This window comes from Sinohyriopsis cumingii, chromosome 6 (assembly GCF_028554795.1).
Source record: "Sinohyriopsis cumingii isolate HCF-2022 chromosome 6, ASM2855479v2, whole genome shotgun sequence".
Classification (NCBI taxonomy): Eukaryota; Metazoa; Mollusca; class Bivalvia; order Unionida; family Unionidae; genus Sinohyriopsis; species Sinohyriopsis cumingii.
In genome coordinates, this window is record NC_142966.1 from 109,485,724 (window position 1) to 109,513,685 (window position 27,962).

At 34.4% G+C, this 27,962-nt stretch overlaps 1 protein-coding gene across 1 annotated transcript; it reads left to right on the forward strand.

The window, feature by feature from the left end:
- The first annotated feature begins 861 nt into the window (after positions 1-861).
- LOC149797697 (uncharacterized) lies at positions 862-27,936 on the forward strand. Its single transcript, XM_089960790.1, has 3 exons — positions 862-1,133; positions 26,486-26,745; positions 27,257-27,936. The coding sequence occupies exons 1-3, from the start codon at positions 862-864 to the stop codon at positions 27,934-27,936; spliced, it is 1,212 nt and encodes a 403-aa protein (XP_089816916.1).
- The last annotated feature ends 26 nt before the right edge of the window (positions 27,937-27,962 follow it).

Genomic DNA, 27,962 nt, shown 5'->3' on the forward strand with positions numbered 1-27,962 from the left:
ATTGTGACAGAGAAAATGTGAATGAACCTATAGTGTTTACCCCAGACAACGAAGTCCCCTTTACCCCAAACAACAAAGTCCACATGACACATACTGAATGCTTTAAGTCATAGAACTGTTGCTTTCGACTTCAAGTGATTTTCGCGTGGATTAGTATTCAAAATTTAAATAAAAGCAAAATAGTTCAACTTTAAAAGTCAATAGCTAAAAATTTTTAATTCAAATCGACTGCACATGGAAAAATGTATTGCGATATAATTAAAAACCACTCGCACCCGAAGTATGAAAAATCACGGATGATTTGTTTTAGTGAAGTTGGTACAGTATACGCTTTAAATAACAATGACCAATGATAAAATGGTCGTCCTGTATTTATATAGGCAAGCAACAAAAAGACGGTTTCACATGACACGGAAATTTGTTAACACGATTTTACGTATTGTGCCGTCGTTCACTGCTACTCGGTAATGCCAATAAACTTTATTGACATGGCTGGTGTTAAATTGTTTACTTGGGTCCGCAGAAAGAGGTTATCCAAAGGTAAATCTGCTCGATGCGGGACGAATAAAATGTTTAGGTTATCGCCGAAACTCATCTGAGTTGGTGATGTTATCATCTTATTAATTTACTGTCAGAAAATACCGTGCATTATCGTACAGTTAACTGCTTACTGTCTAGGAAATTTCACGGCACATAAACTTTTGACTTTGCAGTGAACGAACCGTAGTGAACTATTTCAAAAGGTTTGTGTCCTTGCTGTGACACCTTACTGTAGAGATAGGTGAATCATCTTTTGTCCGGTTATAGAAAATACAACTTGCAAGACCGATGCATCCAAGATTGATAAATTGTGTTTTTATGATGTTACTTGGGGTTTTACAAGCCCTTGTATTTGAATCTGATACAGAAAAGGATATTGAAATGTTCATCAACAAAATAATGAGCTGCCACCAGGTTCCAGGCCTCACCTTGGCGGTTGTCAGCGGCAATCAAAGCTGGACTAAGGGATTTGGACTGGCGGATATTGATACAGAGAGACCAGTAAACGAACATACGCTTTTTAGCATTGGGTCAGTAACTAAAGGCTTCACTGCTACTTTGCTAGCAGTCTTCAGAAGTGAGACAAAAAACGAGTAAGTGACTTTTTTAAACAATCATTATCCCCGTTCTTACAATAACTTTATGAACCTATGTATTTAGCTTTATTCACTTTCAATGCCCACAAGGGACTGTGTGTAATGTTTTTCGTGCGTAATTTGCTGCAATTCAAGTCGGCCTTTATTTGCATTATGAAATTTACTAATCTGTTTATATGTACAAAGAGACACGTGTCTGTGGTAAGAACATCCGTTTCAATGATAGACACGTGTCTCTGGTATGAACATCAGTTTCATTGATATACACGTGTCTCTGGTACGAACATCCATTTCAATGATAGACACGTATCTCTGGTACGGACATCCGTTTCAATGATTTACACGTGTCTCTGGCACGAACATCCATTTCATTGATAGACACATGTGTCTCTGGTACAAACATCCATTTCAATGATAGACACGTGTCTCTGGCACGAACATCCATTTCAATAATTGACACGTGTCTCTGGTACAAACATGTTTCAATGATAGAAGCATGACTCTAGTATGAACATCGATTTCAATGATGACACGTGTCTCAGTGAAATATATCATCTATGGGATAATTTTCAAGCGGGGTTATTCAAATATCCACATGTTCTACCTTATTAGCAACGCCATCTTATTCTTTTAATCACGACATGTCTTAATTATTATAGATTTTGCTGCCATCACATATATTTTTATATCCAAATAAGAAAATCAACCTAGCGAACCGTGTCAAAAACGTATGTAGACGGAATTTCTAAATAATACAAAATTTAAGGTGTTCAAATCAATACAATGAAGCTATTAGTACGTTTTTTATTATTTTCTTTGCTTATATTCAAAGAACATCAACTGAAAACATGTATAGATTGTTTACAAAATTTACGATTTTTCAAAATATTATAATACTTCTTAAAAAAACCCATGTGCTCAGCCATTCGAAAAATTATGACCCGAGGGAAATGAACAAAGCGACGAGCAATGAAGTATCGTTTTAAATTATGACAATGTACTGATATTTGTCGAAATAGTTCCAAAATCATGTATATACTCTTTTCTCCAGTTTAACAGCACAACCCTAATTACCAATGGCATCGGTAATGATATCAAATATCTGCAAAGTGAAATGTCCTAGAGAAGAAACAGGCGTTTAGGATTCAGTCTGAGTGATTATGACTATTTTAAGTCATATACGTGTCAACAAATCCGTCATAAATGATCACTAATGTTTTGCTAAACACAAAACTGGAGCGTAAAACTTCAGCTAGAAGTTATAATTAGGGTCGGGTTATGACAACCATCTTTCGTTTCGTTAAATTTAAACTAAATGGTGATTTGTTCGATGAGGGTCTTAAAGATTAGCATTGCAAATCAGCTCTGTTAAATGGTCTCGTAATTCTTTCCAAGGGCTGATATATTAATTGCTATTTTAATTGATGTTAACATTCATAATGCTACCTCCTGGCACTAGTTTGCTTTCTTTGTAAGAGTAAAAAGAGCATTTATAATCACATAGTATGATTATAATGCGCAAATGAAATGCGCATAGTTTATTGTTTCGCCTGCAACGACATAACTATGGTAGTAGTTACATACTATCAGCCCGCACCGTGCTATTTAGACATTTTGTACAGTCAACAGGAAATATGTTTTATCTTTTCCGTATAGACCAAAGCCGAGAACAACAACAATAGAAAAACACACTTCTGAAACCATCCAAAATATTTACACTAACAGCTACAATCAAATTATTCTGTGACCTTTACCTTTCACCTTTAGATTCATATTTTCCATGAATGTTTCACTTACATTGTGAGTCTGGTGCAAAGTCCAACGTATTTCAAACAATGCACACACACGCACAGACATACGCTCACAGACACACACACACACACACACACACACACCAGCACACACACACACAGTATTACGCTGCATCAATGATACACCACGAGATGTATAACTGTTTAATTAAAAGGAAACGAGGATTGCCGAGAGTTAAGTTTTACTACTGGCAGCTGTGTATTGACCGAATGAATGAATTCCTCACATCACCCGAGTGTGTCCTCTACAAAATGTAGTTTTATGCTTTTTGTGACTATTCACAATCACTTTGCATATTTAAGAGTTGACTGTTTTCTATTTTAGTTTCTTTTTTTTCGTTTACATTGATTAAATCAATATAATACACACTTTTGCTTTAAACATGAAAGATGGTTTTAGTGATGAAAATAGAGCACTACAAACTACAAATGCTTGGTTAGCTACGCTATTCACATGAATGCTTAGCCATCACGTATCGGCGCATGAAAATTAACGTGGAATAGAAACTAAGCGAAATGACGAACCAAGAAGAGGTAATTAAAATATTTTAATACATTTACAGTTGATCTAAGTCATTATTCTGCTTTATTAACAGTACCACTGATCTCTCTCTCTCTCTCATCCTGTGGTCGGTTTGACTTAACTTTTATCATCATTCATAAGTCCAGAGACATCGTGGGATGACACAAACGAAAATCCTCTACACTCCTTAAATGTGCTCTTTAGCTTTCCAGTTACCTACTAGGAGGTTGATTTGTTAGATGCATAATTTCACAATAGCGCGAAAAGTAGTCAATAGCTACCAGGTATCTTTCTTTTTTGGCTTCACAAATATCGACTGCAATTTTCTGTCATGGTTTATCTGGTAGAGAGGTTGTTTTCAATGGTTCCATGCTCTGTGCTGGCTTCCTAATCTGACAAAATTCATATGTCTCTATTTTGTCTTTGATCTTCTCGCGATTCCAGGCCACCATACACAACTTTGGGCTCTCTCACGGCATTTGGCTAATCCCTGATGACCCTCGTGAATGTTATCAAGAATTCCGGGCCTTAAGACTGTAGGTATGATAACTCTGTCCCTGAAGAGAAATAGGTGAATTGAGAGTTCACTGCGTACAGAAAATTATGGATGTGCATCTAGGGGACAGCGATTTTTCTTATCTGGCCATCCATTTCTGGTAAAAGTCAATGCACTATGCAGCTGGTGGTCACTACTGTAACCTTCTTTTATTTGTTCTAATTTCATATCGGAATTTGGCCTGCATGCCTCCAATGACTCTATAAAAACATCCATTTCCACTTCGTACGTGGCTTCCTGTCCCAGGAGATGGCTCTGAGAAAGGTTGTCTGTAACTATTAAAAGCTTCCTAGCTACATACTCTGCCTTTGAAATGAAGCTTCTCAACCACATCAACAGTCGTTGACACCTCAACTGAGCTTTATCTAAATCATGTGTGTTGATCAGTGGCACTAAAGGTACGAGTCCAGTCGAACAAGATATCGTGAAAACTTCTCACAGGCCCACACACATGCAAGGCACTCCTTCTCTATCTGTGCATATTTTTCCTCTGCAGGGGTGAGTGTTCTGGAAAAAAAGGCAACTGGCTTGAGTTTCTCTTCATATTGTTGGAATATTGCCCCATCAATTCCATAACAGCTGGCATCAGCATTGACAACTGTTAACTTGCCAGGGTCATACAATGCTAAGACTGGTGTTTATCTCAGCATCTCCTTGACTTTCGTGAAGGCGTAATCCTAGTCTGGGCCCCAATACCAGCCTGTGTCTGATTTCAGCAGGTCCATAATTGGTCGCATTATTGTAGACAAGTCTGGGAGAAATCTACCAAGGTAGTTGATCATGCCCATGGTGCGACGAAGCTCACTGATATTTAATGGAGCAGGTAGCTCCTACACTGCGGCAATCTTTCCTGGACTGGGGAGTATGCCATCCACGCAAATCACGTGACAGAAGAATTATCGGCATCTTCGTCGTTAGCAGACTCAAACGATTTAAATATTTGTCCTGCTTCTTTCCCCATTGGATATATTAGTGAACTTACTTGAACTGCCTCATCTTCCTTATTTAGTTTGGTGGCGATCCTAAAGCTAGCGAAACGCTGTTTCCAATCTGGCTACTCCACGGCTTCCCAAAGTTAAAGCTCTCCGGTGCCTGGAATTTCGACATTTTTACTCACTGAATCGTCTGAGGTCACATCTGACACTATGTCATGAAAACGTGGGAGTCTCAAGTTGTTAAACAAACAGTATTTATTCACACACGTTCTGAATACACATCAATAAGCTTCCATGATGGATCGCGGCGACCCCTGCCTCCGGGAGTAGTCCCTACCTATTGCAGCTTCTAAGGGGAGCAGTTATTAGTTAGAACTAGTAAGTAAACTACGATACCACAGTTTCCGTCTCCAATATTGAAGCAACACTTCATACCGAATTCGACCAATTGACGAAAATAAAATACTGCAATGCTTACCATTTGAAAAGAGGCAATTGTCACCAAAATAATATGTTCAAAATAGTATTACTGTTGAATACACGTGATACCACCCCCTTGTATTCATAACTCGTGATATGTCGGAACATTCTGAGCACATCTTTGAAAAGATGTAATGCTTATCCATCTGGCTATAGAAATGAAATACATAACTTTAGACTGCTTCTGTCAGCAGTTCAGTTGAGTAATTAGGTCAGGTTTATAGCTAGTTTTACAAAATTCAACGTAACAATGCCAATAAATGGCAAGATATATTAAGCATTCTAACCCGATCTAGTAAAAAAAGTTAGTAAAGTTCAACATTTTATAAAAAATAAGCTGTTATGTGGAAGAGAACCAACAAAGGGTAGGATGTAATGTGTTTACAACGTCTTGTTTATGGGGAAAAATACTAAAGAATTTAGTAACAGACTATACGCCGGGGAATTGCTTGAGAATCCCGTTCTAGCGGCAGGTTGATACGTTGGGCAGCAGACGATTTTGTACGTATGGAACAGCTTCTTACAAATTGGAAACTTGGATTAAGGTGCAGAATTTTGTTAAGGTATACATTTCAATCTTTTACATAATGTATTTATTTGTATAATTCTAAAAGATACATAGAAAATAGGATTTTCTGGGTTACCGGTTCAAGAACGTCATGGAGTGGGTTTTCATGTTGACATTTAGAAATCACATTTTCATATGTATCTCGAGTCGAAATGTGGAGTATTTTTGTACACTTAATGAATATCACATTTTTTAATTGAAGTACGATCGTTCTGTCTTTATACAGAACGGATTTTTTTAATCAAAAATAACACGTGATCCAATGTTTAAAGAAATGACGTATCGTTGCGCAGAATTACCCGACACGCAGAATTTCTCGGACATGGTGATATATGTACCACACAACCTAGAAATTTACCGTATAATGTCAACATGGTTTACAACTTTGTATTATTGATAAACACTGTTGATAAATCCCAAGGAACGTGCACACATATAATTACGACGAACCATATTATTGAAGGATACTTGGTGTAATTTCTATATCAAGGCTTGAATCCAACTCAAATTCCTTTTCTCTCTTACTCCACATTTCTGCGTAATTGTCTGTTATTCATGCGAGGGGAGGGGGAACAGAATACATTGCGAAGTAAATGTGTACTCTATTGAATTCATTTACAAAAGGGGGATTATTAATACTATTTATCGTTATTTTCATACTTCACTAATGATCGAAGTGTGGAAATTCATCACTGATCTAGAGTCAACCGCAGACGGTCGCGAGAATGTTTATATATGCGTATTATTGCGCCATTCGCGGATCACAATTTGATATACCATTATTATTGGTATATCAAATTGCTTTATACCAACACTTTAAAAGAAATGTTTTCTGGATGTATATATACACATTCTACGTGTTGGTGTTGTTTATATATATATATATATATATATATATATATATATATATATATATATTTTCTTCTTCAGATGACCAGCCTCTATCCTTGTACTATAACTGACAATACGAACTTATCCTTGACCTATAAAATGTGTTGTTCTGTGACATCTCACGTGACCTCACGATCACTTATATTTAGATCCTGTAATAAAATGATTTATACCTTTATATTGCTGGTTTCTATTTTTTCTATGTTTTATGATGTATCTCCAAATGCATATAACTTGGTTTCGATGTTTTTATGAATACGTGTAAAATGAGTGGTCATTCGTTAAATTTGATTCTTTACATAGCAAAGTCTATATATTGATATTTACAAAAATTACATTAAATTAAAATACAAAGATTAATATGTCATTGGATGTAATTTATTTAATGTAAACCGCTCTAGTCTCTAATATATAATAGGGGCTTCGTATTTACCCTATTCCATAACAGGATTGCTAGGCACACAGCACAATTTTGGCTCGCTTTTCAAGATATTTGAGTAATACAGTGCGAATAAAGTGAACGTAATTATTCTCACACAACTTGTCTGATGCAATCCAATATTGTAATTATAGTTAAAAATTGCAACTTTTCTACAAGAAATCTGAATTACAAATATCTATTTCTAAAGTAGTATAGATTACACACTTCAAAGTAAACACATTTTCGACCCCTCCCCCCAAAAAAAGAAAAGAAATTAACGCAAGACAATAACAATAACAACAAAATAAAAAGAACGTTGTATCTTTTTTAGAATGATTTGAAATGTGTTCATGTATTATTTATGTGTTTGCTTCGAGCTTCAACTTCATGTTAAATTATAAGATAATCATATGAAGTAATAAAAACTATCACATCAGGTTATGCAGATTATCACATCCAGCTATACAGATTATCGCATCCAGCTATACAGATTATCACATCATGTTATCAAGTAATAATACAGATTATCACATCCAGCAATACAGATTATCGCAACAGTTACAAAGATTATCACATCATGTTATCAGGTAATAATACAGATTATGACATCCAGCCTAACAGATTATCGCATCAGTTACAAAGATTATCACATCATGTTATCAAGTAATAATACAGATTATCACATCCAGCTATACAGATTATCGCATCAGTTACAAAGATTATCACATCATGTTATCAAGTAATAATAAAGAGTATCACATCCAATTATACAGACTGTCACATCAGCGATAATGGTTATCACATCATGTTATGAAGATTATCATATCAAGTTATTCAGATTATCAGATCGAGTTATAAAGATTATCAAATCAGGTTACACAAATTATCACAACTAGTTGTAGAGATTGTCAAATCAATTGTAAAGATTATAACATTAAGTTATAAAGACTACCACATCAAGTTAAACAGATTATAACATCAAGTTAAACATATTATAACATCAAGTTATAAAGATTATAACATCAATTTATAAAAATTATGACAAAGATATTACTACAAATATAACGTGTCTGACGCACAACGAGGCGTTGACTGTGTATACAATAAGTATTCCATCAGATTAACTATTTTTCACATCTTTGACCAGATCGTAACATTGAATATTTTTTTGATTATTTGTATTTTACACAAGAAATTGTTGACCTCATTTCCAATCTCATCCGTTTGGTAACATCTTGTGCGGCCATGAACAGATGTATAACTTGTCAGGATAATTCATTCACATGATTTATTTTATTTCGACGACATGGAAAACGTTGGAGGCTTATAATGTTGAAACTGGCAGTATTAACACATGTAACGTTATAGTTCGTTTGGTCACTCTTTGCAGAATTACCTGGAACAGTAAGGTGTCCGAAATTATAGGAGAAAGATTTTCTTTTCCGGACACTATCCGAACGACGATGACTACTTTGAAAGACATTTTGTCCCATCGAACTGGACTGTCGGGTCTATACTACGGATTGATAGCCGGTTATCCACCAGAACTTACACGTGCGGAAATTACACGGTAAAAGCATTTGCATTTATGAAACTTTTAAACGGAACGAAATGGTCACACTACATAATAAAATTAACCAAGTCATAGTTTTGTGTACTGTACAGTATTCTCGTGTATTTAAATAGAATAATAAATATTCAACAACACTGGTAACACTTACGATATTTAAAACATGTTATTATGTTAAATAATATATGTCACATGCACATTATTTGTTGAAAAATCTTAAGCGTGTAGTTGCTAACCCTGTTTACCTTATAAGTACCCATTTTGCTCCTTAGAAAAAGTATTTTGCCATATAATATCAGAAAGTCACAAAGGTTCACGTTCAGTTTTGAATGAACCCCTATAAAATGAAAAGCTGAGGTCACTCACCCATAAAACATCAGGGACCACATGGCTTGCATTAGACGACCACTATAGTGCGAAGAGATATATTAGTGAAGTTTCAGAAATTAAAACAAAAAAGAAAGTAAACTGCTTGTTTTGGTGATAGTTGATTAAATATTTTCTTTTATATGTTTGCAATTCCATTAAGGTAATCTAGCAAATCATTAATGTTTTAATTATTTGCAATTTATAATTAATGCTGAGCTCATTTCAAGTCGCATGGCCAAATTAGAGGATGTTACTGGATTTAAAGTACAGTCTGACTAAATTATCATAACACAGCACATGTTCGGTCAGGAAGGTAAAATTTTAGCTAATTAAATAAATAAACATAACATAAGCTAGGCAGGTAAATAACTGGATTTGTAGGGAGATGTGTAGAATATATACAGTACATATGAACAGGTTTAAACCAAGAAGACTAGAAATAGATAACCATGCACAAATAAAAATCTCTTTTGCAGCTGACACATTTTCTTTTAAATAATTCTCTAAATTTGCCTAATAGCCTATGACTACTGTAACAATGAAATATCCGGGATATAATCTGTGCTTACATTAATTTACATAAAATAACAGATGTCATTATGGCTCATCAATTTCTAGGTCAATGCAAATATTTTCCAGTATCAGCAACAAGCTGAAATAAAGTAGTTGACACATAACAGAGTTAAAAGGTTGAACTACTGTAGAAACAGCCATGTAAAGTTTCGCAAGCATAACCGTTTTTCTATTTTATTTGTTTGTCATGTCTATGTTTTGTATTTGCCTTCGAAAAAGACTCATTAAGAAGTCGAAAGGGCTCAGGATAGCTAGATACCAGTTTCGCACTCTTCGTTGTCAGTTTATTGCAGTTTCACACACACACACACACACACACACACACACACACACACACACGCACAGACACACACACACTTCTGTGTGTGTGTTTAGTGCATTGTGTGCGTGTGTGTGTGTAGAATATACACTTAGTTCACAAATCCTTCTCATGACCTAGTCAATAATGCGATAAAGCGCCTTTAAAATGAACAGCCCCCACCGAAACCAACTATTTTATTTTACTTTAACGTTTTGTTTTGGAAGGAGGTTGCAATTTGTTCCCGAAGTAAAACCCTTCCGTGATGACTTTTACTACAACAACATTATGTATACATTAGCTGGTCATCTGACCGAGATTCTTGGCAATGACACGTGGGAAAACCTGACCAGAACGAAACTGCTACAGCCACTAAATATGATGAATACAACATTTTTGAAAGAACCATGCCAAGTTATTGCAGACAACATTGCTAAACCGTATGTTCTGAAGAACGGACAACTTATTAATAGCACAAATTCCCTTTACCGGTAAGTCCTTTGTCTTTCTACTTAATTCATAGATAACATTTGGGAGATTTAGAAACAGTGGATGTAATTAAGTAGTTAGATTCGTCGTCAAAGTCTCATGTATAAGTCGACCTCTGACCTAGGTCAGTTAGATATTGGCATTTGTTTTCGAACTCCTGACAAAGAGCATAGACAGATACGAAACGAACACACCACCTTGAAAATATAATGAAGGGCAAATTCAGTTTTATTGATATGAATTTTGGAATCAGAATGAGTTCAGGGAGAAGACAAATAAAATGGATTCACAGTTAGAATGCATCGGTAGCCTAGTGCTCGAAAGCGTCCGTTTTATGACAAGATCTGACAATGGCAGTTGCAACCTGGATTCTGCTCAGATTTATATTGTTTATGTACAGTAGTCCTTGGCTGTTAGTGACTCGCTCAGCCACTGATCAAAATATCGGGGTGGAGGTGGCGGTCATATTAAAATACTTTAATTTCGAGCACTAGAGTAGTTTGGACTGTGTGTATATATATATATATATATATATATATATATATATATATATATATATATATATATATATATATATATATATTCATTACATGTCAAAATAAGGTAGTTCTCTTTGCTAAGAACTTCTACGTTTTCTTTAGTAAGCACCAGATGTTGACCATGATCCTGACCTTTATTCAAAATTAGTAGCAACCACGTAAATAAGTTCTTTTTTATTTTAAAATGATTGGTTGTTGTCGAGATCATGATGGGACTACGTGATTTAAGATGTAAATAAATTTTTAATTTTTTATTTCTTAGAGTAAAATGATTGGTTTTCGTCAAGGTCTTGTTAAGCGTGTGTGATATAAATACGTTCACGTGACCCCCTTTTCGATTTCGAACTTGGGGATTTTCGAAAATGCGTCTTAGAATACGATATTACCTTTGTTTTGGAGAAATAATCTCAGTTGGGTTATTACACTGGAAAGTGATTGTTGTGCCCTTTGGAGTTATTTCAAATTATTTGGATTCAAAAGGAATCTTTTTTCCTGGAAAATACGTGTGCTCATGTGAGATTCTTGAACCGAGACAGCTCTTATAAAAATGTGTTCAGATTTCCAAAACCGGAATGATATTTCTTGTTTCTACAAGGAACTATAGACTTAAACACTACAGATTACATCATACTTCATCGTCTTCCATCTTGGATTCTTCGTCGGGACTCAAACTTGAAATCAAAGATCTTGTTTGTAATTTTAAATGACGCTTAAAAATGTCTGGAAACATTATATAGGAGTATATTCAAGAATATCTTAAATAACGAGTCAGCACACCGACATAAAAAATGTTAAGGGTATCATTAACTTTTATATTCAGTTAGAGGACAATTTTCGCCGCCATTCATTTTCTTGTTGGTCGCACATAAATTTTTGATTATCGCGAAAGTAGATAAAAACAATATATGGTATATTAAATGCATATGAAATCTTCATAAACATATCTTAATTTTGTGGATTTGCACCTGGAGTTTCATATTTGACACAATCTGAAATGGTTTTATGGATTAAATTTGTTGTTTTCTTTTGGAGTTTTTTTTGTTGCAGGAAGGGTGGGGAAATAGTATGAAGTTAACATTTTTGCCCGTTTGTCTCAATCACTCTAGATGCAGTTTGCTTTTGCAGCAAGCAACACGAATACATATTTAAATGTTTTACCAGAAATTATAGATTACTGTAATAATACAAAACATGGTAAGAATTTGAATAAACAAATTGTGTTTTTTTAAATCGATGGCAATTTTGATTACTAAAGTAGAAAAAACAGGTAATATTATAAGAATTTGAAGAAAGAAATCAATATTCTCAAAAGGATATTCCTGCCCCAAAACGGAACTGAAGAATTGTTTAAAATAACATATCGGTTGTAAAAAGAAACCTCAATTGCGTAAAATTAAAGTTTTAAATGATGAAAAGACACACACACACACACACACACACACACACACACACATATATATATATATATATATATATATATATATATATATATATATATATATATATATATATATATATATATATATATATATATATATATTGCTGTCGGGCATTTCTGCTCATCTAAATTACGAAGATAAAATCTGCAGTGCTTACCATGTAAAAAGAGGCAGTTGTCAACAGAATATTCTGTTTAAAATAATATTAATTTTTGGACACACGGGATACTTCCCACGTGTTTTCATGACACGCGATATGTCGGCCTATAGCTTTGAGCAGATGTAATGTTTATCCATCGGGCTAAAGAAATGAGTCAGCAGAGAGGGCGAACAGACCTTTTGCTGAAACGTAACGTTGAAAACAAAAACCTCAAACAAACGAAAAACAATAAGTTCACTGACTTCATTCCAAAGCCTCTATCTTATCGAGAGTTTCTCTCCAAGGGTCTATTTCCAACAGTTTTTTTTGCGGGGGTTATTTTTGTTGTTGTTACTTTATGTTTGTCGTTCTTTTTCTTCTAAATTTTGTTTGCGAGTTTTTGTTTACCCATATGACGCCAAACTGAGGTCGCGCCCTCTCTTCTGCTATAATTATCAACCAAATATTTTATCAACACCTACACGATATCTTGTTCTGGGATCGTGTAAATTTATTGTTATAAATCAGTGTGGGGTAGTTTCTACTTTTAAAAAAAATCTCTGAATCTAATTATGTCCATATCTCCGCTGCACCAGGTCTGATTAATATTTCTTAAGGTATGTGTATCCACTCCGTTAAATACAACTAAAATATTACAGCTATCTCTGATCATTTTTGGTATTTGTGTCTATCGTTGAGTAACATCAATTATATCTGTATTTTTATGCCTGCCTCTGGAAAATATTCTAGCTGGATTTGATTGTTTATCCAGCATCACATCATCCTATACTACGAGATTATTAATAAACCCGTCTAATTCATCTACGGACGGTGCTTCATTAATATCAGTTATAAAATTAATAATGTCGCCATCATCATTTAACAATTTTGCATTTTCATTAAAGCTTGATGGTGCAACTAAATATAACTTGTCCCACTTTAACCATCTCATTATCAAATTAAGTAATAATTGTGTCTTTCCACTTCCCGACGGGCCAATTATTATCATTCTGATAGAATTCGGTAATGCTGGACTATGTTTTACTGGCTCTTGTTTTCGTGTCGCTGTCAAATCAATTACATCCATATTATAAATATGCATGAATTTATATTGTTTACGTTGTAGAGTTAAAACTACTGATTTAACCACGGTTAAAAAAAAAAGGAAAAATAGTATATGGTGGAAACTGTGCAATAAGTGACATAATTTCTTTTTCGTTTTTACCTAAAATTCAACGTAATGATGGTGGTGATATTGTTACATTAATGTAAAAATTTTAAGGAACTCCTTAGGCTAAATACCCAGGAGAAAAACACCTCCCAGGATATAATGATTGTGGTCCTGGTCCCCGACTTGATATTCGACTTGTTAACCAGGATCAACCAAAACCTGGAGAATATCCGATTAATAAAATTGATAAAGCGTGTCATATTCATGATGTTGCTTATAAAAGCAATGATTTACAAAAAAGACATATTGCAGATGTGGAATTAATTCATGCATTAAATTCCATAAAGAGTTATCTTTTAAAGAGAAATTAGCTAGATTGAAAATAAAATCTAAAATAAAATCTGCAATGAAAGGTAAACTAGTATTCGGAGCCGGTAATTAATCAACCAATTATTGAAATAATGGAATCGATTAATTATAGTCCAATGGGATATTGGAGGGGTTGAGCAGCTATTAGTAAACTCGCTGATGCAGCAAAAACTACATGTTTTGCCGCCGTAAATTGGTTAGCACGACGGGCAATATGGCAAATTTAACAACCACCACTTAAACGAATTCAGCATGCACGTTTTGATGTCGGCACTCCTAATGAAGTTCATCAAGCAGATATTTTGTTTTTACCACATGATGCTATCAAAATTGGAAGACGTCAGTTAACATATAAATACGCGTTAATTGTCATTGACGTTGCAAGTAGATATAAAGAAGCAGAGCCACTACCAACAAAATCAGCTGCTGAAGTTGTAGCTGCTTTTGAGCGAATTTATCAACGAGGACCCTTACGATGGCCACAACTATTACAGGTTGATCTTGGCAAGGAATGTCTTGGTACAGTATCATCTCTGATGAAAAAACATAATGTCGAAATCAGTCGAGGACATACTGCAATACATCGTGATCAGGCAGTTGTTGAACGATTTAATCGAGCGCTTGATGAGCGGTTATTCTGATATCAGTATGCGAAGGAAATGATTTAAGACACGAGATCTCGTAAATGGGTTACAAGATTACCAAAAGTGATAGATGCATTAAATAATGAAATTATTCGAAGAACAGCCATGAAACCTATTAATGCAATTACAAAACACATATACCAATACAACGACATGCGTTTTCTAAACAACCATTATTATGTAATGTTACTGTCAGATATTCATATGAAGCTGGTGAAGTTGAAGGTGGTAAAAAGAGCGACTGATCCTATTTGTAGTTTAACGACACATAAAATATCTCGTGTGGTAACGTGGATTTGTACATGAACAATTACAAGTAACTCCTGAAGACACATTTACCACCGTAATCACTAAACTAGCTCCTCGACGTTAGTTACATTCAAGACATGTCAGCATTACATTTTCGCGTGCATGACCAAACTTACTATTAATTCTCTCTACGGTAAATTGTTTTGGACCATTACTCGAGTATCGCCTACAACATTACTGTATTACAGCTCGCACAATGATTATTTTGCTGTTGTTTTAGCATCATTATAAATTCAGCATCAAGGTCAAATTCGCGCTTATGTTTTTTTGTCACACTGTTTATAACTAATTTATATTCTTATTATATCATTGTCAATAACATAGCCAGTGTTTTCCGTAACATCTATTATAAACCTCCGCAACTGAGATATTTTTGTAGCTCTAGGCATTGGGAGATAAACTAAATTTGACCATTCGATACAATCATTGACGATCTGAACTCGCGGATCAGAAATAGTTAACCCCTGAAATGAATGAATTGTCACTGCGTATCCCAGGGTCCATGGAGTTTTGTCCATATATAACGCACTCTCAACAACATTGACAGGAACTAAAACGATATCATTTAACACAATATTTTGTTTTTCTGACGATCCCGGTATATCAAAGTCGATATTCTGCAGTCGCGTATCAACCGGTCGATAATATAATGGTACGGGTAGATTTGAAAACTTTTCTTTATGTAACATAAATAATCTTTGTTGAAGTGTATCACAAACTATCTTTCTACTTGCAACTATCAAATCATCTGGTCTCCATAAATTCCAAAAATTGCTTATAGGAGTTTCGGAAATTATGTCACGCATTATTTCATGCTGAATTTTATTTGGTTGTAATCTGATTAATTTTTTTAACTCTCTTAATTATGGATCAAGAGATCTATGATCATCAGCTATTTCTTCATAATAATCTACAAAATTCTTTAACCATTTATGCGGAGACAATCCAGCAAAAGGTGGCGGTTGACCGAGATCGACGCACATTATCACAGCATTATTTTTTTAATATCCAATCAAGAAATGTTTTTAATGTTTCTAACGACATTATACATATTTCATCCCATACGATAATCTATGGAACGTATTTTTCGCCCTTTCGATCAGGAGTCCATTTATCTCCCTTCCGTCGGAAAAAATCTATGATAAGTGCATCATTTAATATTTCTTTCTCTCATTCTCTTGCGAGTTTGTGTGTAGGGGTTAAAACGATCATATCAAAATTCCGAAATAGTTCAATCACACGAGTTGTTTACCAGAACCCCCAGATCCATTAAGATAAACTGTTTTATGTCTAGCCACGGGATCGTACACTGACGGTGCATATGATAGCTTTAATGGCTGATATTTTTTTTGTAATAAATATCTTTGATTTCAACGAGGGCGGATTCAGAATAATCAAGTGTATTTTCTTTTTTTATTCTCCATTCGTCTCATGATGCATAATTGCCGATATTCAATTTTCCAACAATCCTAAATATTGTTTATATATATAAAAAGAATCTGTAGCGACTCTGACAGCAAACTTAGAAACTGTATTTATCATCGATAATAGATTTATCGAAACGTACGCGAACATTGAAGATCGTAAATGAGTAAACTGCGGTGAATCACCATAAATATAACTCATAATTATACCTAATTTGGTTCCGTTCGATAAATTATCATTGCTACGACTTATAAATGTATTTTTCTTCGCTGTATCAACGATTATAGAATCTAACTCAGCATCATCCATTATTAATCTTGTACAATGTCGTTTATGATCAGTTGATCCTCCTTGGGTGTATCTACCGATTATTTTTCTGCCGAGATCTTTTGCGATTTTATTTTCATGATCAGTTATATCAGGATTTTCGTCATCAGAATATTTCTTTTTTGTGGCAAGTAAACGTCTTTCTTCTGACGATATGATATAATTGCTTCACTTACTGTCAGAAATATCATTATTTTTACATCGAACATATATGGTAATAATAGTTTTGGTACCCACATTGTTTCTGAAAAAAGTTTGCCAAACCAAGCATAACAAATCAGATGAAGACCTTTAGCAAACTCGAATGACTCGATACAAGCGAATCTAGTCAGGTCAAAATCCGGTAATGGTCCGTTTGTCGATACTCTAGTCATTTCGCGTGTGGGATGACCAAATCTTTTAAAATATATAAAATATGTCCGTATTCTACACAACTTAATATTATTTCATTAAGAAAATGAAACCGAGTTGGTTTCCACGAATTTTTATCTCTAGCAAAAAGAGCCGCAACTGACGAAACAGTAAAACATTTACTGAGTAATTGTTCAGCAGCATCGGTATATTTTAACGCAAGAATTTTCGTTTATTTATGGAGAGATTCTGTACGATAAATAACGCCATTAGGTCGTACAAACTGATCATAGTTTCCATCTTCAGAACTTTGAAAAGCCATACTGATATAGGATCGATTTTACTTATTTCGTTAATAAAATTAAATATATCTCTTTGGTAAAACTTAACAGTTCCATTTTGTGGAAATATTGTTACTGCACTAGTCCATGCATGCGCATTATGGTCAATAATTTCGATCGAAGCTCCTTTTGATTTATATTTTGATTCGTACATAATTTCTTCGATTATCGATTTTACTCTTATTGGGAATTTTAGTTTCTTTCCTAGCTCAGCGACATCTTTGACAGATGCTCTTGTATCTTTAACTATTTCTCCTCACTCATTTATTATTGTACGTCTTTTATCCGTTAGACCGTTTCCACGAGTCGAAACGGTAAAATGTTCCGTTACTCGTTGGGCTACACAATTTGTTTTTTTTTGAGAATTTCATCGGTGTTAGATTATTAACACTGGGGTTATTATTTATCGGATAAATTCCATAAATAAATGCGGTTACAGGATCCGCTTTTTCATAATACGGTTTGTCAATAACAGTCAACATTCCTGGTTTGGAATTTTTACTCAGTATGGCAATTTTTTCATTATGAAGGACAGGATCATATTTGTCACGGATAATCTAATTGTATGTTTCTGCTAATACAACAAATTTTACTTTAAAAAGATATTTTCGATTGTCGAGATAATTAATGATAATTGCCGCTCGTTCGTCGTTCATCGTAGCGTCGACACGATCAGTGATTTTGAATGTTGACCTCACATGAGATGCGCCATCTCTGCTAAATTCTTTCTTAATATAGTGAATTTTAATAATCAAAGTTTTATTCTTCGGATCAACCAGATCTTTAATCGGTAAGTCAGGAAATATATGTCAAGATTAAATTTATTTTTAGAAGGCTTGATCTTAGATAATCTGTCAAATTCGTTCATTTATAATTAAGACAAATATTTTAATTGAAATATTATATATATATATATATATATATATATATATATATATATATATATATATATATATATATATATATATAATGATCAAACAAAGAATAAATACAGATGGCTAATGATAGGTTCTACGACTCCTTGTAACAAAGCTTACGTGAATGAATCATTTGCAAAGCGTTCGTAAAGGAAGTCTAGGATCAAAGCCGTGTTTAAAATGCGGTGTTGGAGTGAGAGGAGAAATGAGAAAGTGTTTGCAATGTGGTGGTAAAACAATACAGAGAGCTCAAGAGATATGATGATAAAAATATTGACAGTGACAAGGTTATACAAATTGTAGACGATTATCTAACAAGATTTTCAAAGTAACGATTTAGACAAATTATTATTTAAGCAAATGATATTATATATAAATGGAGCAAAATACGTTTATGACGCATCCTATTATCAGAGACTACGAAGCATCTCGTGATGGTGTAATTCGGCACTGATATTCAGTATCAGGGAAAATAAAATAAAACTATATATTGGTCATATATTTATTTACGAGTGTTTCAACGGTGTGCTCAAAGACGGTCTTGTAATCGATCATATCAACGGTATCAAAATCGATAATAATTTATCTAATCTGAGATCTATCTCGCAGAGTCAGAATTGCAAATTTGGAAATACCGGTAAATATTCAAAAATAGCAAGATTAGTTAAATCTGCAAATAAAGAGACTTGCGAAGAAATAATATTCCCGTTGATGAATGCAGCTGGCAAATATTTCGATATGCACAGGTCTTCTATATATTTCGTCGCAGTAAATACAACCAGATCTGCTCTCTCTAAGAAATATCAACAAAAAAGAATTTTCTTTTATTGTTAAGAGAGATAAATGTCTCTCTCCGGTAGTGGTATTAAGTAGTAATGCAGCTTATATTTACTAACTATCTATTTAATTTGTTTTTTCATAATTCAGTAATTAATTAATTATAATACAGCTGTCAATTTATCATTTCAAACTGATTTATGTCGATGAGATACTAAAATGTCATTGTGAGGGTTTGTAGATGAAAAGTATGAAAACCCCTTTTCTGCTACTCCAAGAGAGATAATTATGTACCTAGAGAGATAATTATGTAGTATATATTTCTGCGTAGATCGTAATTCATTTTGTCATGGTAATTAATTTAATAAACCATCTGTGTCATAATTCATATCAATGAAGTAACAAATATATAATTATCTAATACAGCGAGTTTCTATATCTGTCCGATGTCTCCGAAGCACATTGCTAAAGCATAGAACTCTGATACTTGAGGTCTGGTGATCGAATCCCATGGCTGACAAGTGTCGATGGTTGCAAATATTTCGCGATTTTTCGATATAAAATTTCGAGCCCAGCTCCACCTCGACCTTCAACAGAAAAAAAAACACGCAACCCCACCATAATAACATATTTGCACTCTCCCTGGGCTGATTATGGGTGTGTAAAAAAATATGTTGAACGTAGAGAAGGCTCCCGTATATATTGTGCTGTCGTTAAAACAAAAATTATATGCATTTGTGCCGTCGCTCTGCATGACTGCGTGATAAAAAAATCTAAGGGCAATATTTTTATGATAATGATTTTATTTTTTTGAAATATTCTGAATTTTGTTACTTTTTACGGAAATTAGTCAAAATTCATCGTTATCTCACATATTTTAGTCATTTTTGTCAAGAAAAATCTATCAGATTTCGTAATTTTTGAGGTTGAAAACCCCAGCGATTCTCTAAATGATTTATCGATAAATCGCTAAATTTCACAAAACACACCTAAAAATGACATTTTTCCTGGGTTTCTTTGGTCAGTTTTTGGACCGATTTTAGCTGTTTTTTTTAAGCAGGAAAAGGAGAAATTTATTGATTTATCGATAAATCATTCAGAGAATTGCTGGGGTTTTCATCCTAAAACATTACGAAATCTGATAGAATTTCATCGACAATTTTATGCAGAATGAAAAAAATCTTTCACGCTGAGGTTGAAAAGCATTAAGATTTGAAATTTGATTTGAAATACTCCACGTAGGTCAATTAAGTGTCCGGACTGGTCAGTAAGTTTGAAATTTATTCTTAACAATAACTAATTATGACATCGTAGATAAACAGGATTAATAGGTTCTTGTACAATCAAATATCCAGGAGGTATTTGCGGAATGAATGTATAAAGAATATATCCTTGCTGAGCCTGATTTGATTTTTCAAGATTTATTTTAAAGCTGCCATCAATTACATCGCATATAAGATTAACTGCTATTGTTGAAGTTATATTAACGATTCCTGGTGATATATGACAACCTTCACCGTACGGATTATTACTGTATTTAAGAATAGTTGGAAGGGGAGATAATTTAGGTCCATGGTCAGGATGGTCAATAATATCCTTTGAAAACATCATTGATGGACCAGCTGATCTTGCATAATCATTTGAATATCTTGCTAGACCAAATATCGTTGTAACAGCATCAACGTCTTTTTGAATCGTTTCAATATTTCTTCCGTCAATCATGTACGTAGCACTGTCAAACAACGCCACAATGCCGTTATTAACAAACTGATTATAAAACCATCGGCAAATTCAGAATTATCTGCTTTTATAATTTCACCTTCTACTTCAATAAATGCTTCAGCGGGTAAGAAATATCTGCTTGTATCCTGAACTTGTAATTCGATTCTCCCCGCTGATTTGGTTCTCGTGCGTCATAAGAATAAAATTGATAATCACGTATCGATTCATCTTTGAGAACTGGTGCGTCTGTATTGAACGCTGGATCATACATAAACAAACGTTTAAACATTTTATTATAATTGTTATCTATCGTCTAACACGAAGACCACTTCCTGCTATTAAATTTGCCGTTATGCTTCTTTCTGCTTCACCAGCCAACTCTGATAGTTTATGATTTGCAGCTTGATCTATTATTCTACTGACATATGCAGGCATATCTTCAGTGCTGGGTAATTTTATTGGTCATGTTTTTTTCTTCGTACTAATCGAGATACCCTTTCTTTGACCGATGAAAATGCTTTACCGACAAGATACCTTTATCACGAACAGCATCAATAGCCTTAATTCCTAATAGTTTTGCAATCCGTATTACTTTTAGAGCCATCCTTTTGATTAAACCCATACCAGTATCACCGAGTCCATCTCCGTAAATCGCTTTGTAAGTTGGCAATCGTGCGTTTACTACCCTGACCATTACAGGTCCACGTTGTGCATTGTGTATAATAATTTTTTTAAATTACATACTGATTAATTAGGTCTTTTTAGTCGCTGTGATAATCATCAGCAATTTCTTCGATGAGGGAACGATAAACATTGATATCCATAATACCGCCAGTAAAGAATCTTCGACAAATATCAGATATTTCATTCATAATTTCCGGTGGATTATTTCCAGCGCGTTCTCCTCCAATCAGAACTTCTAATCTATCTACATCGGTAAGAACACTGTCAGGACATATTCCTTGAGTAACAAAACCACTTCCAGTTGTTTCATCTTTCTTACTTGCTGTTTCTTCTGCTTCCTTCTCCCATTTTCCTGAGACTGATTTCCATTTTGCTTCTTTCTTATCCGGTGAAGAACGTAATTCTTTCTTTCGTCTAGTTTCTTCAAAGTCCTTATTCTCTTTGTTTCCTTTCTCGTTCAACCTCCTTAAGTTTTGACATCACTTCCCCCTCTCTTTGTTTCCTTTCTGTCTTTGCTTTTTCAAGTTGCAACTTCATTTCTTCTTCTTTTTGTCTCCTTTCCAGTATTAACTGTTTAACACGCTCACTTACTGCCTGCTCAAAAATATTAAAATTGTTAACATCTTCCATAGATCTGATTTGTGGAGTATCAGTAGCGATGCGAAATACACCCCTAACCCAATCGGCAGATCTCATAGTTCTCACATATTCGGGTTTTACATACTTATCTCTTTCATAATATCCAAACGCGGCAATATCACTTACTTGGTTTGGGTCTTTGATATCGGCAATACCCTCGGGCGTAAATTTATCTGCAATATTAATTCTACTTCCTGGCAGAGGTGGTGGTTGAGGAGGTTGCGGTGGTGGTGGCTGAGCTGCTTGAAGACGGCCAGCAATATCAGCAGGCAATTTTTCAAGAGCTTTTTGTGTTGCCTCAGTTGCTGTAACAATTTTCTTGGTTGGTTCGACAATTGGTTTAAATAATTTTTCTGCACCTTCTGCATATTCAACTTGAGATTCTTGACGTTCTTGAAGTTTTCGTCTAACAGAATCACGAACAGGAAGAAATTTCTTAATTGCTTTTAATCGCTCTCGAGCTAAGCAAGCAATATAAGACTCCATAGCTGGTGCTATTATTGATATATAATAATGATCTAATTATAGCAGCAGAGAGGGCGCGACCTCAGTGAGACGTTATATGGGTTAAAGAAAACGCCCATACAAAATTTAGAAGAAAAAGAACGACAAAAATAAAGTAACAAACAAAATGAGGTTTTTAGTTTTCAAAGTTACGTTTCAGCAAAAGCTCTGCTCGCCCTCTCTGCTGCTAATGAAATACATTACTTTCGAATGTTTCTGTCAGCATTTCAGTCTAGTAATTAGGTCAGGTTTTTAGCTAATTTTACAAAATTCAACATAACAATGCCAATAAATGGCAAGAGCTACTAAGCAAGCTAAACCGATCTTGTAAAAAAATTAGTAAATTTCAACATTTTATACAAAATAAAATTTTGTGTGCAAGAAAAACAATAATGAATAGGATGTAATCTGTTTACAACGTCTTGTTTATGGGGAAAAATTACTAAAGAATTTAGAAACAGACTATACGCCGGGAAATTTCATGAAAATGGCGTTCTAGCGGCAAGTTAACACGTAACGTTGGGTAGCAGACGATATATTGTACGTGTGGGACAACTTGCAAAAGTGGAAACTTGGATTAAGATGCAGTATTTTTAAAGATATACATTTCCATCTTTTATATAATGTAAATAATTGTATGATTCTAAAAGATGCATTGTAAATAGGATTTTCCGGGTTGCAGGTTTTAGAAGGTATGGAGAGGGTCTTCATGTTGACATTTAGAAATCATATTTTTATATGATTTTCAAGTTGAAATGTGGGATATTTTTGTACACTTTATGAATATCACTTTCCTTAATTAAAGTACAATCGTTCTTTCTTGATACAAAATGGATTTTTGACCAAAAATAGCACGTGATCCAATGTTTACAGAAATGACTTATCCTTGCGCAGAATTACCCGACACGCAGTATTGGCCGACATGGTGGTATATACATACCACATACATTAAAAATAGCATCGCTTTTAAAGTGTTTGTATAAAGCAGTTTGATATACCAATACTATTAGTATATCAAATTGTGATCCGCCCATGGCGCAATAATACTCATACATAAACATACTTGGAACTGTGTGCTCTTGGGTCTATTCCTACAGATCAATGACGAATTTCCACTCATTAATCATTAGTGAGGTATGAAAATAACGATAAAAAGTAATAATAAACCCCGTCTCCTAAATTAATTTAACATGATACATAATTTAATCTCAATCCCTTCTTTTTCCGTTTATCCCTTCCCTCTCATCCACAAGGAACGAAATATGCAGAAATCTGGAGTAAGAGAGAAAAAGAAATGGGCTGGATAAAAAAACTTGAAACTTAAATTGCACCAAGTAACCTACAATATCGTTCATCATAATGGTATGTTTACACTTCCCTTGGGACCTATCTAAAGTGTTTATATAATCAATGATACAAAGTTGAATTTGCCGGTCGACACAGTAAGGTAAATGTCTTGGTTACGGGGCACACATACGTAACGTATTTAAGGCTTTATTGATGTTGTTGTTTCTTAAACCTATTATAAGGTTCAAAAACTCGATTATTATTAACTAATATGAAAATATCCAAAGGCTCCCCTCTCTCTGTCTGTCTGTCTGTCTCTGTTGATCATCATATCAACATAACGGTGAAAATCCATGAAAAGACGAGAATATATGATTTTCGCTTATGTAACGTGACAATGATGGTAAATGTTAAGTCAAACAGAGAGATGATGATGATAAAGAGAGAGAGAGAGAGAGTTAATTAAAGCATAATAATTACTTAGATCAGCTTAAAAAAATATATTAAAATGTGTTAATTACCGCTTGCTGGTTCGTCGTTTTGCTTAGATTCCATTTCACGCTAATTTCCTTGCGCCTTTACGTCAATGCATTGATGAGCGTTCAATATTCAATAATCAACGTGTCTGAAGGCCTAGTTCTTCATCAAAACCATCTTTCATATATAAATCATCAGTTGATTTAAACAATGTGAATACAAATAGGAACTCAAAAATGGAAACAATCAACTTATCAATATGAAAAGGTGATCGTGAATATGCACAAAAAGACGGAACTACATTTTGTAGCGGCCACACTCGGCAGGGATGTGAGTTCATTCACTCAGTCAATATACAGTTGCATCTCGTCAGTCTAACTCGGTCCAAATGGCAAATGCATGTATTTGTATGCGATATAAATAAAATATATGCATAGTATGTACGCTGTATCAATGATATACCACTCGTTGTATAAATGTTTCATTAAAAAGACTCTCGGCCAGCCTCGTTTCCTTTTAATGAAAACTTTATACATTTCGTGGTATATCATTATATCATTGATACAGCGCACACACACACACACACACACACATATATATATATATATATATATAATTTTCAAAATAAAAACAAAAGGCATAAAGTATAAAATCCATAAACGAAAATTTCCAAAATAAAAATAAAATTAGAAAAGCCAGAAATATATAATACAATAAATCTAAAATCCAAAAGCGACACTAGCAGTACTTAATGATATAATAGTACCCCCCCCCACCAAAGTATGACAATTCCAAAATAAAATATTTTTAAAATCCAAAAATTAGTATTTTGATTTTTTTTGAAGGAAACAAAACGGTATTTTTGAGGTAAACAATTAAGTCAATTTATTAGGTTACCTTTAATGTCCTATTTTAAATTTTATCAAAGGGAACCGAATGAAACGCTGATTGCATGCAAGATTGTTATCCGCAATTAGATCAGATAAAGTGGTTTTCATATGAAGCGATAATTCGTTCACGAAAAGTAAAAAGAGCAAAGGGACCAGGGTTAAGCCTTGAGGGACTCCAAGTTGAACGTATTAATAAACTTGCTGTAGCATTGGCCACATAAACGCACGGTTGTCTTGCTGTTAAGTAAAAATCAACCCAAGCTTGGGATTTATCTGTGAGTGTGAATTATTTTAGATTTTTTTCTTTAATATATCATGATCTATTAAATCAATTGCTTTTTAAGACTCTAAATAAATTGCTCCGATTTTATTTACTAGTATTCTTCACCTATAGCTGGTAACTATGCATATATCCAGCTTTGTGAGCACAATCTGTCATAAAAGCATTTTTCTGGAACCTGATTGGGATCTCTATCGAAGATTATATTTTTTAAATATCCACGAAGATGAAGGTTTTCAAACATTTACTTGGAACAATTCCCGAAGCAATGCTTGCATTCATCAATTTAGCAGCTGAAAGGACAGTTATACAATAGATACTTTGCAGTAGTATATACTTTGTAATGGTTTCCAGAGCATGTAGCACGTGGCAGATATAGGTTGGTGGTCACCGTTGAGGTTTGTTGACATTTTTGTACACAACTGTGATCGCAAACATCATCTTCCACAGCCACATGAATGGTAATTTTCAACAGAAGCATGCATACAATCACAAAGGACAGTTTAAAAAATAACTCCCTAACTCGCAGGTCTGGAGCTGAAATGATATGCCTTGGATACATGGCATGTGTAAAAACTCTTAATAATAATTAAAAGAAGTTTTTCAAATCCTGACCTGTCCTCCATTGCTTCAGGATTCACCCATCTGAGCCGGCGGGCGCCATCTTGTCCAATGCAGAAGATATGGCGAAATGGATGAAGTTTCTTCTCCATGAAGGCAGAGGTCATTTAGGAAGACAAGTTGTAGAGGAGAAACTTCTGAACGAAACATTTGGCACGTACAACCATCTATCTGGCAGAATAGAGGAAGACTATAACTTACGGAGGCCGACTTTCCCAGTTAACGATATGCAAGTGGGGTACGGATACGGTTGGCTTACTGGATCTTACAGAGGTAACAAATATTTCTAAAATGGAGAAGGTGCCATTGGCGTTTCTCTTATGCTTTGGCTAGCAAAAAACGTGGATATCAAAGGAAACTCATCTATCACCCGTAATTTAGGGATCAAAATTTTGTATTGAAAATATGAATATGATACACATTGAAAATTATGAGATCAAACAAAGAAAAGAAAGACAGATTGGATATACATTGGTAAAGCCACTACTCTGTCGACACAAAGGGATCTTTGATGGAATGATCTTGAAGAAGCACATGTTAATATCCCAAAAGGTTCTTTATGCTGTGCGTTTATTATTAAATACACGTGTTCTAGCACGCCGTTCAAACTTAATGATCATATTGTCTGTATTTCAAGTGTACTGGTTGCATTATCGGTAATGCAAGATTTGCATAACAATCAAACCTTTACTGTTTATATCATTATGATACCGTAATGTCAAATTAGAGCATTCGTTCTGTTTCAGTTATGTGATGATAGCTTCTTTTATTTATTTACTTCTAGGTTACAGGAAAGTTTGGCATAGCGGTGGAGTGTTTTCCTACATCTCTCTTCTTTGGATATATCTTGATATGGATATAGGCATTTACGCCAGTGTTAATGGGCCGGGGGTGAACAAAATTTCAATGGATACCCTTAGAACCATCTTCTTTTATATTTCCGACATTTTACTTGGAGAGGAGCCTTGGCTTAATGCTACAACGGCCTGCAGTTTTCCAGGGAAATGGCTGAATTCAACAGTTCGTCCTGTTTCCAATGATGATCTAGCTCATCCATTTGATGTAATCCTGGATCGTTATGTTGGGAACTATGGGAGTCACGTGTTTCCTGATGTTCAAATCACTAAAGATGAGAACGTGCTGCGATTTCAGTGCAATAGAATTTTTGGTATTCTACATCCTACGAACAAGATAAACAAGTTCAAGCTGGAAGTGACAGACCCGTGGGAAATTGTGCTAAGCAATCGTAATGCCAACAATGAAACAACAATGTTTCCCGTTGACTTCAACATGGATGAGAAGAGCTCCACGGGTTTCAGTTGGACAACAGATGCTCCTATTCCTTTCATTAGAGATTGGCATTTTAATAATCGAGTATCAGTCACAAGTTCCAACAGCAAATTACGTCATGTTAATTCTATTATGATACTATGCGTTATCTACACTGGAATTATTATTATTTAATAAGATTAGAAAACGTATATATCATA